General features: G+C 30.1%; 4 protein-coding genes across 4 annotated transcripts; 3 read left to right on the top strand and 1 right to left on the bottom strand.

Annotated features, from left to right (window-relative positions):
* Window positions 1-3,473: 3,473 nt before the first annotated feature.
* Window positions 3,474-9,011, top strand: HELRODRAFT_162528 (hypothetical protein; the record flags this gene model as incomplete). The annotated part of the gene is made up of 13 exons (XM_009024708.1): window positions 3,474-3,657; window positions 4,238-4,417; window positions 4,797-4,998; window positions 5,110-5,213; window positions 5,357-5,523; window positions 5,830-5,911; window positions 6,202-6,350; window positions 6,544-6,661; window positions 6,834-6,972; window positions 7,134-7,234; window positions 7,763-7,876; window positions 8,396-8,548; window positions 8,809-9,011. The coding sequence occupies 13 exons, from the start codon at window positions 3,474-3,476 to the stop codon at window positions 9,009-9,011; spliced, it is 1,896 nt and encodes a 631-aa protein (XP_009022956.1).
* An 811-nt stretch (window positions 9,012-9,822) lies between these two features.
* HELRODRAFT_146235 (hypothetical protein) lies at window positions 9,823-12,075 on the top strand (the record flags this gene model as incomplete). Its single annotated transcript, XM_009024707.1, has 4 exons — window positions 9,823-9,906; window positions 11,595-11,708; window positions 11,801-11,908; window positions 12,022-12,075. Coding segments are annotated over 4 exons (360 nt in total), but the record flags the coding sequence as incomplete, so codon positions are not given.
* A 526-nt stretch (window positions 12,076-12,601) lies between these two features.
* Window positions 12,602-14,250, top strand: HELRODRAFT_66822 (hypothetical protein; the record flags this gene model as incomplete). Its single annotated transcript, XM_009024229.1, has 4 exons — window positions 12,602-12,759; window positions 12,868-13,051; window positions 13,691-13,909; window positions 14,140-14,250. 4 exons carry the CDS (start codon window positions 12,602-12,604, stop codon window positions 14,248-14,250), a joined length of 672 nt encoding a protein of 223 aa, XP_009022477.1.
* A 497-nt stretch (window positions 14,251-14,747) lies between these two features.
* Window positions 14,748-17,840, bottom strand: HELRODRAFT_162525 (hypothetical protein; the record flags this gene model as incomplete). Its single annotated transcript, XM_009024706.1, has 2 exons — window positions 14,748-14,975; window positions 17,721-17,840. The coding sequence occupies 2 exons, from the start codon at window positions 17,838-17,840 to the stop codon at window positions 14,748-14,750; spliced, it is 348 nt and encodes a 115-aa protein (XP_009022954.1).
* Between the last annotated feature and the right edge of the window lie 302 nt (window positions 17,841-18,142).

Below are 18,142 nucleotides of genomic sequence, written 5' to 3'. Positions count from 1 at the left end.
TCAAAGAACATCTTACAATGGATTTTATCAGCCAATAGAAAATCGTTGTCGTAAATTTTAAGCCAATGAGAACCAAGATAAATAGGTCATTCGCAGCTAAATAATATTTAGGGCGTTTTAAACGAATAATATGTTTTAAAGCTACGCTTTACTTTCTATGTAATACGAGTCTCTTGTGAGCGTACATCGATTATATAGGTGATCATCAAATTAATATTGATCATCAAATGAAAGCCAAAAACTCCTCATTTAACTCTTTTTATCTCATTTTAAAAATTTTATTGTTTAAAAGATTAAATAATTTATTTAATCACGCATCAAAGCTCCGTTAACGGGTAAACTTAATATAGCGTTTTTATGGATATGTTTTCATTTCTCTGGTTGATATATATTTTATTATATAGTATAATGCATAATATGCTTTTATTAGGTATATATATATATATGTTTAGGTGTGTGTATGTGTTTGTGCGTGCACATTTGCTTTGTATATAGTATAGCATATATAACAATTTTTATTTGTATTTTGCTCATCAAATTGGCGCATATATACGTATTACTGATTTTTAAAGAATAATAAAAAAAATTACATTTATTTATTCATATATGGGATGTGTATATACATTATTTTGTATTATTTTTTTCACGTGAATTCACACTGTGTAGGACTTAAAACCGTTATTTTTACCTTTGAAGTAAAGGGACGCCCTGTCATTCATTACAATTACGATATGCGAAACGCAAGAATGTTGCACTTGCGTGCAGACGAAAACGTTTTATTGTACATTGCATGTAAAGGACTTAATTACATTGTGAAAAAAATGCGTTTACTAAAATTTTAAATTGCAAGCGAAAAATATCGGTAACGTAATGTCAACCATGGAGATATTGATACGTGAAAACTATCTCACAACTTTGTTTTACGTTTAATACGCATTAGGTCTATATGGCGTTCCAGCCAAGCAACAGACTTGCAATCAACAGTTATTATTCCATTATATTCAATAGCGAATTCAAGTTGGAAAAGAGTTGGAAAATTGTACACGCGACCTTTATGGCGTTTAAATGTCTCTCTATATATAGGATGTATTATATATATCAACGCACCATACGATTTCCAATTTGTTTATAAAAAAGTTAAAGTTCTGCGTTTGTCAAAATTTCAACGACGGAATTTCTAAAAATAAATTTGGCTATGTCAGAATTTTAAGGTGGGAATTTTTACAAAATTACGTGGCTTTAAAACCCCGTGAACAAGAGCAATCTAGTACGTAATACGACATTTTTACCTGTCGAAATAAAATCAGAATTCTTGAAAAACATCGGAGTTTTCGGTATCGGTTCAATTTTACGGTTTGTTTATTATATTATATTAATGTGCGTGCTATTATTTCAATGCTTTTAACTCTGCTGCTCGTCCAGTCGCTCGTGCCCCTATCTTTTCTCATATATATCTCCATATCTTGTTCTCTTTCACTGGCTAGCTGTAAAATAAAGAATAGTTTTTTTAATTTGCAAATTACCGTATAAGTCTCTGTTTAATTGGTGCGTATCCTTCAACTACAAATTCAATAAAAATTTTGATGAAGAGAGCAGTAAGGGTTATAAAGCTATCTAAACAACTCACCCATATAAGTCAACTTTTCTTCTCCACCAATGATTTAAATTTTGGTTTTTATTTTTTAAGTCTGCCATTTACGATTTTATGGTCATAGTATAATTACTATATACTATGACCTATATATATATATAAATATATATTACCTTTCCATTCTTATTCATGGAAAGGTAATATGTCATAAGACATATTACTCTTCAAGCAACTTTCCAATAAAGCTTTCTCCAAAGTTTGACGATTATTTTAAAAGAGTCACCAACCCTAGACGTGTCAATTATCTGATGGCCAACACCTTATCATCCATCATCTAACTCAAACACCATCCAATCAGAACTCGACTCATTAATCACATGGTCAAAACGATGCAACCTTTCACTTAATCTCAATAAATCATTCGAACTCATCATTCACAATAGCCGTAAAAAAATAACATTACCTCCTGAACACCCATCAATCACTCGCACAAATCAACTGAAAATATTAGGCATCACATTCACCTCCACATTCAATATAGCACCTCATATCAATTACATCATCACAAAAGGCTTTCAAACATTTCACGCACTCAAAACATTCCGTTCACATGGTCTCAGAGGCATCATATTATTCGACATCACCGAATCACTCATCATCTCACGCATCAAATATGCAGCTCCCTCCTGGTCTGGTTTTGCCACGCAACAACAACTTCAGCAACTACAATCTCTCATCAAAAAACTAATTCGCTTCAACTACCTACCTGCATCATATCCTACCGTCACTCAGATATTCAACACACTCGATTCAAGGCTGTTCAAGAAAATAGAAAATAACAACAACCACGTCATCCATCCTCTACTACCACCAATCAAAAGTACTATAAACAACCTTCGTCAGCGCAAACATAACTATCAAGTCGTCACCCAATCTACATACCAGGAAAAGACCTTCATCACAAGGCACCTCAAACATATTAGCACTTAAGAAAACTATCATTACTGAACTAGTTTTTACTTATTGATCACCTCACTTTTATCGATCACCTCACTAACTCACTAAGTCATCATTTAGTCTATTAATAAGTCATCAAACATATTAATACTCATTAAAACTTTTTCACTCAAAGGCCTAGCCTTCATTTATCAATCACCTCACTAAGTCATCATCCAGTCTATCAATTTGCCGTTACTTCATTTTATATTCCATCGTCAATTACTTTTCTTTTATTTTTCTTATTATTATTATTTATTTTATTCTAACATATTTTATTTTTCTTGTTTTATCATTTCTCTTCCTCCCTTTTTGTATTTATTTTCTCACTTATTTGTTTCTCACTTATACTGCCTTGCATGTTGTTACAGTTTCTGCGTCTGTCAGATCCTGATTTTTAAAGAATAATAATAAAAAAAAATTAATTCAAATTTCCCATTACTTCTGTTCGACATACGTTAATTTGTGTACATTTGGATACGGGTGGCTGTGCTAGATGAGTTCTCCATGAACTTTATCACAGTCATCCTGGCTTCTTTTTTTGAAGTTAATAAAAGATCGTATTGTATCGTATCGTATCGTATGCATGTGTCTAATATAAGGATGTATTTTGCACTATGAGTATACATTATAAGTATATGGTGTATAGGTTTATAATATTGGATTGCGCTATATGGTGAAATTACCAAAAGTGTTTCGACTATTAGTTGTATAATTTAAATGGTGCGCCTAATTGAAGTTTTTTAAAAATGAAATTCATTATTCAGAAGTAGATAATTTTCCGTCCGCACGCTTTGTTTGGGAATTTTAAATTATTATCGCTATGTTGAGCGTTTTGTTTGTTGTTTACTAAAATCAGCTAGATACGTTTTTTAATGAATTGAAAATGGACCACACCTCCTACACCACAGAATTGCACAAAATTGAAGATGAACTCACCAGAGTGAACCAGAAAATTAAAGAGCTGGCTGATTGCAGAAAGTCATTACTGCAGCGAAAAAAACGTCTTGAACAATTATGCTCAGTCAGTACCAGTGGTACAGAGTTTTTATCAAGATGGAATAAAACAGGTAGGTAGCACATGGGAAAAGCTAGCAAATTAAGCTCAGCTTAGTTTTATTTAATTTATTTAATTTTAAGAGGCTATTTTAATTTTGGGTAAATTAAAAAGTATTGTAAATTAAATATTTTAATCAATGAAATGATAAATAATTTTTTTAAGTTTATAATGGTATTTTTAGTGATAATTTTTAGTTGGTTAGTGTCAGAATTAGGTTAAGTAACATTTGTAGACTTTAGTTAGACAAGGGACTTTACACTTTACTTTTTTAGAGGTAGCTTACTTAGATAGCTTTTTCAATTAAATTTTTAAAGATTGATTAATATAAAATTTATAATAATATTAATATAATAATTATATTTTTAATGAAATGTTACATATATTATTTAATACTTAATATATTTTCAAGTTAAATTCAGTTGCATATTTTTTTAATAATTTCTTGGTTAATTTTCTAATCTTATTGCTTAATCTAATGCTTACATATTCACTTAATCTATGCACTACAGATATTTTTAATTATTTTATTGTTTAAATTAGTTAAACATGAAGACATTGTGTTTCATATTGTTGTTTTTTTTGATTTGCAGATTTTTTGTGGTCGGACAAAGTCTCAGAATTGTTGAATAACAAATTCAAATTGAAAGAATTCAGGCAGCAACAGTTAGCAGTCATCAATGCTACATTATCAAGCAAAGACTGTGTTGTGGTTATGCCAACTGGCGGAGGGAAAAGTCTTTGTTATCAACTGCCTGCTCTAATTTCAAAAGGTTCCTATTGTTCAATAACTTGGGTTTGTTATGTATAAAAATTTTGTTCCATAAAAATATTTACTCTACACTGACTAACAACACTTGTGGGCTTATTTAATTTTAGTTTAGAAGTTTGATATCTCAATATTTCTTCCTCTAACTATTCCTTATCTTAACATTCAAGGCTTCAGGTTTATATTGTTGGATAAGACCGAGTTTTTTAATAAAGTGTCTCAAATATTATCCATAATACTTTAAATAGATTTCAGTCAGTCAAAGAATCTATTTACATTTGTTACTAAACAGATAAAAAACTGAAAACGTCTTACTCTTGTTTTCTTCAGATATTCATTTTGGTAGAGAAATAACATGCACACATTGTCTCGTATTCATACAGGATTCACTTTAGTTGTAAGTCCTTTGATATCACTCATGGAGGATCAATTGATTCAGTTAAACAGCTTGAATATCCCTTCAAGACTGCTAAATGCTTCAACGCCAAAAGAGCAAGTAACTTCCATACTTAATTCAATGACTGATAATAAAGATTCATTCAAGTTACTGTATGTAACTCCTGAAAGATTAGCTAAAAGCAAAAGGTTCTAATTTTGTAATCAGTTAGTTACTATTTAAAGAAATAAATTATTTAATTGAAAAATTAAAATCGGTTATTAGTACAATTGATTAGTTTTTTTGTCTTTCAAATAAAGGTTCATGAATAAACTCGAAAAGGCATATGAATGTAAATTGTTAACCAGAATAGCAATTGATGAAGTTCATTGTTGTTCACAGTGGGGTCACGATTTTAGACCAGGTAATATTAAATTTATATAGGGCTGATTTTTATTCAGTGCTTGTAAATTTATACATACATTTACTTAAGTAAATTCTTTTGTGATTTTTTTAAAAGTAAGATTGTGTGTTTTATTTAGAATGAATTTTTTTATTTTACAACAGATTACAAATTTCTGAATGTGCTCAAAAGACAATTTCCAACGATCCCACTGATTGGGTTAACGGCTACGGCAACAAATGATGTCATCGATGATGTCATGAAAATGCTCTCCATTCCAGAAGCTCTGATATTCCGCTCTCCTCTTAATCGTTCCAATCTTTTTTATGAGGTTTGACATTCCAAAATAAAGTTTTTAATTAAGCAAATTTTCTTTATCCTCATGATATTCTCTGGAAACTATCTCGCAAGCTGTTAGTTAGAACAATGTCAAAATGATTTTTTTTTTGAGCTTACATTTTACACTTGGAAAATAGATTAATGGATTAATAAAAGTTGAGTTGTTCAATAGACCACTCTTTTGTTTTATTTGAAATATACATCGATTGTATAAAGATATATTAGGGTGATGTTTTCACTACATTTTTTTTCAGTTTTTAAAAATAAAGCATTATATTTAGTTCATAAATTTAAAAAGGTTAGAATGAAACCAAGAAATAATAAAGAATTCACCGAAGAATTGCTCAAGATGATCACCAAACAATTTAATGGACAATCAGGTAATGCTGCACAGATAAGGGTAAAATAGAATAATCAAATACTTTTTTAATGCTTTTTCTTTACATATATTAGCTAAAATGGTTTCTGAAGTTAATCCAGTTTTTGTATTTCTGGGATGTTTTTAATTAAAAATTGATGGTTGATATTTTGTCTGTTAGAGTGACTAACGAAGCTTTTGATGCTTTTAACATTTAGCGTTCATAGGATGAAAATGGACCAAATTTTTCATAATTTCATCATTCACATTTAATTCAGCACGATCATAATTCACATTTTATTATTTCACCAGGCATTATATATTGCCTTACTCAAAAGGACACAGAGGAATTGACAAAAGAACTGAATAACAAAGGAGGCCGAGTTGCTTGTTACCATGCCAATATGGATGTTGATCATCGAAATAAGGTTCATCTGAAATGGATTTCTGGTGTCATTCAAGTCAGTAACTGACATTGTTTCTTGTTCAACTTTACTTTTGTTTTCACTGTAATGAGATATCTTTGGTTTTTGATTTACATTTCAAATTCCTGGTATTCTAAAAGAGAGTGAATATCTGTTATTTAGACATGTTTTTTCAAACATTCATTCTGGGTTGATTAGTTTGAAAGGCTAATGATAATCTACATTGAAGGTGGTGATAGCGACTGTTGCATTTGGCATGGGCATCGATAAGTCGAATGTTCGTTTTGTGATTCATCATTCCATCAGCAAGTCTATGGAAAATTATTACCAGGAAAGTGGACGAGCTGGTTTGTTAATTTAAGTAGTCAAATTAATGATATGTTATTTTTGAGTTGATGGTGCATTTCTTGTTTGAATGTCATTCAATCATATTGTTGGATGAATATCTGATTTGATAAATTTGTCAATGGATGATTGGTTGATTGAGATTAAAATTAAATGCGTTCAATATAACAACAGGAAGAGATGATGTTCAGTCTCATTGCATATTGTACGCCGGGTTTTCTGATGTATCTCGACAGAGCACAATGGTCTTCACTGAAAAGACTGGACTGGAAAAGTTGTATGGAATGGTTGCCTACGCATACAACGTGCACGAGTAGGATTAATTTCAATGTTGTTTCATCACATACTGATTACATGGTAATTAACTTTTGTGCCTGACTGCTGTATTATGCTGTTGCAATGAAGAATATTTTGTTTTTCATAAGGATCATCTATTGAAAATTAAAATACTGTTGTCTGAACGTTTGTACGCAGTTGTCGCCGGAGTTTGATTTCCAATCATTTTGGAGAGAAATGGAGCAGTAACGATTGCAAAAGCATGTGTGATCATTGCACCTCTAATGATCAACAGCAAGGTTTTCAATGCTTTCAAATATTGGTCAAATGTTTTCGACTGTATGCTGCTGTTGTGACGCATATCACGTTACTGTTAGGTTTTCAGAAAAAATTTTTTGCATATTAAATGATTTTTTATATAATTATATATAATTCCAACAAATTGATTTCAAATATGTACACGTAATGTTTCAATTATATCAAAATTTCACAAACAAAATTTTAAAATTATAAATTTCTTTTCAGTTTAGTCTAGAATCTGGTCTCATGGTTTTTTGCAAATTAGTTGGTTGTAAATAATGATAAATTTCAAATTTTCAAATAAAAAATTGTTAACGTGCATTAGAAATAATATTACAAGTTAAAGAGGTAAACATTTGTTATTTGTTTTATCCAATGTTCTTCCATTGATAAGTTTCTTTCCCACATACAAAATATAATCTGCCATTGGTCTTGATAATTGTTCAAGGAAACTTCTTTCAATATTATTTTTATGTAAAATGATGCATACTGTAACGATCATTCGCAACATTTACATTTACATTTAGTCCATGTCAAGAGAAACATCGCTAAAGATTTGATTGACATACTGGCTATCATGAAAAAATGTCAAGATTCGAAACAAAGAATTACCTCATTAAAGCTTTTAGATTTGTGGATTGGTTGGTGCATTTTAAAATTAATTATTGGTTTAATAATTGTTGTGTCTGTCATTTTGAAACTTGTTTTCTTATTTATTAAATGTAATTGTTCGCAAGTTTTGGTTGATCAATTATTACCTCAACAGGCAATCTCTTATACCGTTGTTTCGCTTTACCGTTATTCTGTTATTTACAATACTTCAATTTTTGAACTCTATCATCTGAGAACTGAAAATCTGTTTTGTCTCGATAGTTTCATTTATATTTCAACTTTTTAATTAGTTTACTATCGTATAAAAATAATTTAAACATTGGAATATATGTAATGCTGAATTGTTAACGTTACTGAACTCTCTATTTTTCCTATCAATACAACTTTTAAAAGTCACTAACTGTCAGCAATTTAAAAAAAAAATTTTTATTACCTAAAAATTGAACTTTTTAATTTGTTAATATTCAAGTCAGTAAAAATTTCACTCCATTATTTCAATATATTTAATGATTACATTCAAAAAATTTGATTATGACTTTTTTCATAAGGAAAGTCATCTGCTAGCACAAAAAAAAATAATGATCAAAGAGTCATTGATAAAGATCTTGGAGAACGAATTTTAATCCATTTATTGTTGGAAGGTTACTTAAGAGAAGATTTCCACTTTACGCCCTACAACACCATCAGTTATTTGTTACCAGGTTGGCTTGTTTCTCATAAAATGTTCGTGTCGTGGTGTTATTTTGTGTTCAGCTGAAAATAATTTATCATGTCCATCTTCAACATTTTTTCTAAATTGTTTATTTATTCCCATCGAGAATTATCTCATTTGCCATTTACTAAACGCTAATTTTTTCATTGTCTCATTTATTTCAATTATTAAAAAATTATAGAAATCATTATTAAAAAATTATTATTATAATTGATCTTAATCTTAGTTTATTTTCAATGAACAAACCAGGAAGCAGATCAGACGACGTGACCAACAGTCATGCAATTGAATTAATTCTTCCAACTATTACAAGAGAGACCAACAATACAAATAGTATACCAACAAAACGAAAACGCCAAATTGAGGAGATTGTTTTAAATGATGATGACGATGATGATGGCGATGATTTTCACGAGAGTAATAAACCTAAATGTAAGAAAATAAAAAGTTGAAATTATTTCTGAAAAAGCGTTTGACCTTCAATTCATTAAATGATTAAATTTCTTCCTTTTTCCATTGATATTGATTTTTAGCCATCGTTTGGATAGCCTACGTTTTTCACACCGTGAAGCTTGTTAATTTGTTGCTATTAGAACTTTTCTTGTATGTCGTTAATCAACTGCTCGTGTGTCATTATTAAATCGCCCTTATGACCAATCAGAAGTTTGAGTGGAAGCTTTTAAGATGGTCACAAAAACAAGAATACACGGTTTATTTGCTACGGCTAATTTTTAATATTTCCCAACATCCGTGTGTTCAATTCAACAATGACAACCTTGAAGTCATTAAGGAATGGAGAAATTTGTGGGAAGTTCATTTCGCTTGCTACGTTACATATCATCGATTCTGTGTTTGAATTTGAAAAAACGAGTAATATATGGATGGTAAATGTTTAATGGGCCTAAATAACGGATCATTAAAATATAATTTACACTAAAATCTCACTTTTTTGCTCAAAGCGCTCTTGAACAATCGCGTAAATGCTTGTGAGAAATAGCATGTGACGTGAAATTAGTATGTGTGAGTTCTGGTAAATAGAAACTCGAATACTTTACTGAGTGATTAAGCTTTTTTGCTTAAAGTGAAATTTATGTATAAAGTTCCGAAATGTTTATAGTTTAAACTTTAAAGTAAACCGGTGAGCCTGTGTATGCATGTGGTTTATTTAGCGTCTGAAATGATATATTAGCTCTTTTGAATGATGATGAATGGCGGATATAAAGTATTTATGAAACTAAGTTCCGAAATATTAATGAATATTCGTTAATGTCTAAGAAATTGCGATGCTTAGGTTTCGATAAAGGTCTGGTTGAATCATTGACAAGGCATGGTTTATTGTGCTGCAAAGTTTGTAAATTTTATTAGATGAAGAGTAATTTTTAAAATTCAATTAAACAGCTTGCAACATCTTTTTAATCATCTTTCTATCAATCTATTCAGAATATACAATACATGATCCAATTATTAAATTTGATTGGTAAGGTCGCAAGGAGAAGGTAACTAATGTCCTGAACTTATTTTTCATGCTGATTTCAATTTTGTATTTTCTTCATTGCTGGCACATAATGTTTTTTAAAGTTATAGCATAAAATGCATTCTAATGCTTAATTGTATTGTTTTATAGGAAATGTCAACATTCTTTTATGTACTATCTTAAAATTGCTATTTAAATTTAATTTAATAAAATAAAATCTGGTTACAAACTTTTTATATCATAGTTTCATATAACAAATGCTTAGCGAATGATTTTCTGGCATGCCCTTAGTCCGGGTTATCATGATACAATATCCAGCAGTAATCTCATATACTAGCATTTTGGAAACCTAAATATTTTTGTGAAAACATTTTCCCTGTTATCACTCACCATACCGAGATTTTTGAAAAAAAATTCTAGATAGGAGTGCAAAAAATTCTTTTTTAATGGCATGTTGTATCCAGTTTCTGGTAAGCATCAAGGAGATGTTAGATTCCTTCCTTTATGCAAATGGTGTTTTGTTAACTAGGACATTTTTGCAGAGCCATTTGCACAGGAAGCAACAATATTTGGTGAACCTTGCCTGCATACCCATCCACATACCATTAACTTTCAGATCTCCACAGATGTTCCACTGATGAGTTGCATAATGAATCACTTCAAGGAGGACTTTCATGTTTTTATACAACTCTTTCAGGTAGACAGAATGGCCAATTTGAATACTTGGTTTCACATTAACCCCTTAGAACAAGTAATGCAGATAATATGTGGAGCCCATGGCTTATCCTGATCTCCCAATAGAAAACAAAAGTGTAATTTGTAAATCTCTTTAGATATGTAGTAATAGAATGTCGTTGAGCTTTGGTTGTGAATGATCCGCATGCATAACAGAAAGGATCAGGATGATTTGAACAAGTTCTAGGCATGTCAATTGATAAATTAATAAAATATTTGCTTCAACAAATGAATCTAAAACTAAACACAATTTTGATTATAATTATAATTGTGTATATTTAAATTAAAAATTTGATTTACAAAAATCTAGATTATCATAAAATCGGTACATGTTAGAAAAAATCTCAACACAGATTTGGAATCTGCAAAAAATGCTGCAAGAATCACATAATGCTGCCTCTAATGCAAAAACCTTGTTGACTCATGTTGCATGATATGATGGTTGAAATATAATATTATAGTTATTAATTTTATTATTGGTTTTGATACTTAACATGGAGCTGAGTCATCTGAGGTGTAGCACTAATTATTTATCCTTAAATTTAATGATCATCACTAGTGTTACATAAATAATTGTATTTGCTATATATCATTTTTGTTATTATTTTTGTTTTTGCACCTTCTATCTATATTATTATTATTATTATTATTAATGTCGTCTAAACGTGTGTTGTTGTTATTATTATTATTATTATTATTATTATTATTATTATTATTATTATTATTGCATATTATTATAGCCTTAATTAAATTTATGTTACATTTTTTAGCCATCTTTAATTCAAATATAAATGATGAATTTATTTTTCATTTCATTCATTATCAGGATGTTCTTAACAAGTCAGCAGTGGAATTGATGATGATGTTGAAGATTAGCATCCAGACATCAACTTACATCATTGAGAAAGCTAGTGAAGCTTGCAAGCCTCTGCATCTTACGGTAATATATTATTCTCTGTTTATCGTTGGAACTTTGCAACTGGTTTTCATTTTTAAGAGGTCTGTTGTATATAATGTTAACATTTTTTTCAGGCACTTGATTTATTGGAGAAAAATAAATTCAATTCATTTCTAATGACGAGTTTGAAACCCCTGGACGATGTCCTAAAAGGTGGATTATTGTTCTCTTCAATCACAGAAGTCATTAAATTGTGGTTTTTTTTAATAATTTAAAAAAAAATTAAATTTTTAATAGCAGCAAATTCACTGTCGAGTCTTCAACTTGTTTGTAGTTTGTTGTTTAATTTTCTCAGATTGCTGGTCCACCTGGATGTGGTAAGACTCAGTTTTGTTTCATGCTGTCGGTGAATTATTTGACTTTTAATAATGAGCACGTTGGCAATGAACAAATAAAGAACAGTGAGAATCATCTTCAGCTGCTATCAGACGAAGGTTTGCTATATGGGAACAAATTTAGTAATACAACATTACAATAGAAATGAACAACTTTAATAAAGAGTTAAACATTGCATCAGGATCGGGATTATGTTGTGGAGAAACCAATATTCAATCAAATGCTTGCAGCAAAAAACTTAACAAATCAGTTGTATACATAGACACAGAAGGAGCTTTCGATGTTGACAGGCTTGTATTATTTTTTCATTTACTGGAAGATTGTAAAAGTTTCTACATTGGTTTGACTAGCAATTTGATTCGTGTAATATTTTTGTTTTTCATAATGGCGACGATTGCAGTTACAAAAAAGGCAGAATACTTTAGTTGTTAGGTTTTCACTGCATTTAATTAATAATTTCTTCAAACTAATGTTTGATTTGTTCATCGTGAAAATGTTGAAAAATTTTCTTAATGTTAATTTGTAACATTTAAATTATTATGTTAGTAAATGTTTGTTTGAACTATTATTACAGACTGTTAGAGATTGCTTCAGCAAGATATGGAAATGTTTATGTGAATGAACAATCGTTGTTGGATATGGTTTCCAAAGTTTATGTTTTCAGAGAAAGATCCCTGCAAAGCTTGGTGAACAGGTTGTTGTTTGTTTCACTAGATTCATGTAACACACAAATAAATAAATTTGTGCTGTAAGAAATGTTTCGTCCTTTCTTTCTTACAATTTTTCACAATGAAACCTTTTTTAGACTAGATTCATTGGAGGATTTTGTAGTGATGCACAATGTAGGCCTTATAATACTGGACTCCATTGCTTCATTAATAAGAAGAGAATTTAATGCCAGCATAAGGAGCAACATATTTGAAAGGAACAAGGTGCTGACAAGGCAGGCCACGCAGCTCAAACATCTGGCATCCTCCTTTCACATTCCCGTTTGTTAACTTGTCATTCATTATAAACAGTTTTGTGATAATTTATTTCCGTTTCTTCATTATCATATTGTCCTTATCAAACATGAAGTCGATTTGCGTAAATTTTATAGCATGAGATAACAAATAAAACATGGAGTATTTTACATATTTATTACAATTTAATGGCTTTTTGTGCCTAATGCTATATGTCGACAAAATTTTTTAAAATGTTTGTGCATGAACGTGTACTGGTGGAGTGAATGCCTTACCCTAAATTGCATTGATTAGTTGTTTTGATTTTATCTACCTCCATATTTATAATTAATAAACAAATTGGTATACATTGTTTATACATTCAAACATTTCGATGGTTTTGGGTCAAAGATATTGTTGAAGTAATGAAATTCATTTCACGCGCACATCTATTTTATTTGAAGATGTGTCGTTATCTGTTTGTGCTTGGATGTGTCTTGAAAAATCTTTGAATGCTAATTTGCTCAGTGTTCAAACTTAGAAACATTTTGAAGATCATTACGTCTAATATGTTTTTCTCTTTGGATTAATTTTTGTTGGAAACATTCATGAGAAATGTTTGACTAAAAAAATGTTAATGTGAATACTCAGTGCACATAATTACAAAACTTAAAATGCATCACTCAGGTAATAATAACAAACCAAATAACGACTCAGTTTAAAAAGCCAAGTGACGTTAACATTCTGCACAAAGATAATTGCAAAGTTGATGAAGACAACAAGTGTTATGCTTTGGATGATACAACTAAAAACGAATCAACAGTTTTAGCATTAGGTACCTACTGGACACACTGTGTTAACTCAAGAATTCTCCTTCAATACACTGAAATGCACACCCTAAGAGAAGTTAGATATTCTTTAAGTTTAAAAGTGACGTTACAGTTTTAAACTTATTACATCTCGCCTATTTTTGATCAGTGGTTAACGCAATACATTCAATTATTTGGTTTTGAACAGTATCTTATTTGTTACATTGTTCAGTTACGTATGTAGTTCAATTGTATTATTCATTTGAATTAGTCTTATGACATGCAAAATTTTATATTAAATCATCAAACTAAATTTTCGATTAATAGTTGTGCCTTGTAAAATCGTCCCAAGCTCCTCCATTGAAATTGTTTTACACGATTGATTCAAGCGGATTAAATATTGAAGGTTATACAGTTTTGAGTTCTTACTATTCTTAATAACAATATTTTTTGTACGAAATCAGCGGTAAGAATAAAATTATCATGTTTTTGCGTTTTGTTTTTTCTGTGACAAATTAATATTTGATTAAACAGGTGAACCTGAATTTGAATATTGTGTCGGTTCTGGCGTACATACAAAGTACGGTTTGCGTCCAACATCTTGCTGAATGATTATATGCTTGATGTGCATACGAACTGGAAAAAACATTAATTGTATATATATATACTATCTTTTTTCTAAAATATTTTTTCTGCTGACATTTTTTTGTATTATGTATGTCTTGGTTTTCATCGATTCTTTGAAAAAATAATCCCTGGTTTAAAAAAGTTTCCTAGATGTTTAAAGTAAGACGTATATATGGATTGAAATTAATCAAATTAGCTTCATGTTCCAATTTTTACGTTTATTCCTGGCTTTTACTTCATTGATTTTTACACATTGTTTCGTTTTAAGTATGACCCATTACAAAAACGGATCTAATATTTAACAACCATCAACAAATCTCAGCCCCATCCAGAGAAAATTTTGGCTCCCCCCGTAAAAATTTAGACATTTTTAAAATTTTAGCCCCCCCCCCGTCAAAGTTGTCTAGATCTGCCACTGCATTACATATTGTTGTAACCTCGTAACTGTTTGCTTCCTTTTTGCCGAGATCTGTTAAAGGCCCATTAACTCCTAATGTCCATTGATGCAGCCATCGATCGGCCCTTATATCTTGAATCTTGAGATTTTCATCATTTTAAAATAGTGACAAGATTAAAAATGACAACGATTTAACGTCTGTCTAGTTTTTTAATTTTAAAATAAGCTCTAAAAATATAAACTTGTGATGTGTTGTATACTTTAATAATAAATATTTAAATCTAAAAATGATTTGAAAAAAATTCACCAAATCCAAAGAATGCAATTATTTTGGTAGTTGTACTTGCTGATCGTTGCTTTGCCTCTAATCTTCAGTTTGCGTCAACGTACGACGCAGTTTGCATGACAGCGTTGAAATACAACGTGTAGTTCCAGTCTATACTTTTATGTTTATATAACAAACATTTTCACGGTTTTACGTTTTTGAAATTAACATTAAAAGCCAAATTAATATTAAGCAAGATTAAAGCCTGTAATTATTTAAATAACCTTTCTTAACAAAGTAGCAGCACAACGGATCGACAGCAAAACTAGCCCAATTATATCCTGACGTCAAGTCACACCGGTTTGGAGTGTTCTTCCAGATGTTTTATCCCATACACTTGTCATCTTTGGAGCACATGTGGGAGCACAGGATGAATGCTTGATCCCAGAGATAAGTTTGGAATGTTTGAGTTTTGTAAAAAGAATTGCGGAAACAAACTGCCTGGCCGCGACAATTACGGAACTTTTTGAAACAGGAAAAAGATTCTAAACTAACCTGCACAAACCCTTCTGCCAATAATGCTATTAAATATTTCAGCAGCATTCTCACAATTGCAACTGGAAAAAATGTTACAAATTTATACTCTCCAATATATTAAGAACACATCTAAGCCAATAGTTATTAATAGCGTGATTAGATTCACTTGAGTGAACTTTTTGCTTTCAAAATATTTTTTCAATGAATACAACAGATAATGATTAAGTACATATTTACATGAATAACGATGTTTCATAGTTCTACAAGTTTGCAAAGAAACACTCGATAAAATCTTACTGGTGCAATCTTACTGGAACATCACGGAAATAGCACTTTATAAGCTAATTGATTGATTGATTGATTGATTGATTGATTGATTGGTTGGTTGATTGATTGATTGATTGATTGATTGATTGATTGATTGATTGATTGATTGATTGATTGATTGATTGATTGATTGATTGATTGATTAATTGATTGATTGGCTGGTTGGCTGGCTAGCTGGCTGGCTGACTGACTGACTGATTGATTGATTGTTGATTAATTGATTGATCGATTGATTGATTGGTTGCAATAAAAATAATACTCACTAATCACCATCAAAACAAGATTCTCAATTGTTTCGTTATCACCGCTGTTTCATTTTAATAGAATTTTTATTTTATATTTAACACTTTGATAAAATATGCTGCTAATAATCTTAATATACAAAAAATAATAAGAAGAAATTAAAAAATAAAAAAATAAAAATTTATTATTGAGAAGTAAATATTGTCTACATACGAAAAAACAATGATGAATCTGTGACATGCTAAGCGAAACAATTGCAATCGAATCAAACAATAAAAAAATGCTGGTATTGCACAAATTTTCATTAAGTTCCATTATATTTTATTCAGATAGAAATACACGAAACCGAAATAAAAGAGAGCGAATCGATGTGATTCATGATAATAAATCATGCATTTCTGCGATTAAACCACAGCTGAACGTTCTTTACTATCAACAACTTTAAATAAATTTCCTACATACATATTATTTTAAATTTTAAACACAAGAAAATATATTGCTATTAATAAACTCACAATAGTTAAACCACTGAATATACATTTGGTTGTTGCGTGTTTGAATTTTTATGGCTCAATATTAGTGAAAACCATATCAACTCCGTTTTACTTTTTTTTTTTTTTTATCATACGTCAGATCATGTCTTAATTTTTCACAGTTACTTTCTAAAACTTAACGCACTTGACTCTTACTTTTAATATCTCAATGCGAAATCTCTAAAAATAAATCATATTGTATAAAAGAACTGAAAATTAGATCACACACAAAAATTTTTTATACCATTTTCTGTTTAAAACTTACCATAGCCAATTCTTGTATGAAGTATCGGTTATACCAGTAAATAATAAATCATTTCTTTAGGTTAAAAATATGCAACGTTTTGTGTCTTTCGTCTCAATAATGGGATTGACAGAATTTGGGATTAGTTGTTTGATATTTTTTAGTCATAAAGGTCACCATGGTTGTTTTATCAGCAAATTATTTATATCTTAAAAAATAATACCGTCGTTGGAGCTAGCGTGTTTTTCGCTTTTTTGGGAAACTTTTTATTAAGTTTGTAATTGAAATTATATTTTGTCAATTTTTAAATATTGATAACAGGTTACATTATCATTTTTTCCATCTGGCTTATTCCTTTGTTTTTTAATTACACAATATTGATTGTGTAACAAGTAAACAAAGACAACAAGTAAACCGCGAATAATTTTTTTTGTTGGCTTAAAATACAATCACATGTAAATAATATAAAATGCATACAGGCAATAAATACTGATAGAGAAACCTGCCTAATTTGGACGACGACTGTATGCTCTCATAAAAATGTTGTTCACTTTAAAAAAAATATAAAATATATGTATATCCATGATCACAAGGAATATACATGTATAGATATTTACAAAAAATATACATATATAGATGTTTACAAAGAATATACATATTTACAAAAGTGCATATTTATCTAGGGAGTCAAGCAGACAGCCCTGTTATGCTCATGTTGTTTCCCTGGAGACTGACGGTAACCGCTGCCTTCATCTTCAACCTTACATTTTGGTCGAATGATGTATTTCTTGCAAGATGGTTCTGGTACTCTGGCTCTTTCAACCACATGTTCATGATGTTCAAATATATGTTCATGATGTCTTTTTCGCAAATCAACCAATACTGATCAACAACGATTTGTCGATCAACAAACTTTCATGCAAACGACAACAAATTTAAATTTTTTTGGCGACAATCAAAATTTTATAAATCCAAATTGTCTAATTTTGTATACTTACTCCCCGCCTATCCAACAACCAACTCATTCAGCACCAAACGATCAACAACCAACCTATTCTTTATACAATCAACCATCCTCATAATATTGCGCATACAACCAACCTTCTACATATTATTATTGTTCACCAACCCAAACGTCTGCTTATTTTTTCACATAA

Source organism: Helobdella robusta (assembly GCF_000326865.2).
Source record: "Helobdella robusta unplaced genomic scaffold HELROscaffold_4, whole genome shotgun sequence".
Taxonomy (NCBI): Eukaryota; Metazoa; Annelida; class Clitellata; order Rhynchobdellida; family Glossiphoniidae; genus Helobdella; species Helobdella robusta.
The sequence above is the reverse complement of the archived record's forward strand: the minus strand, read 5'-3'. Positions and strand labels throughout refer to the sequence as shown.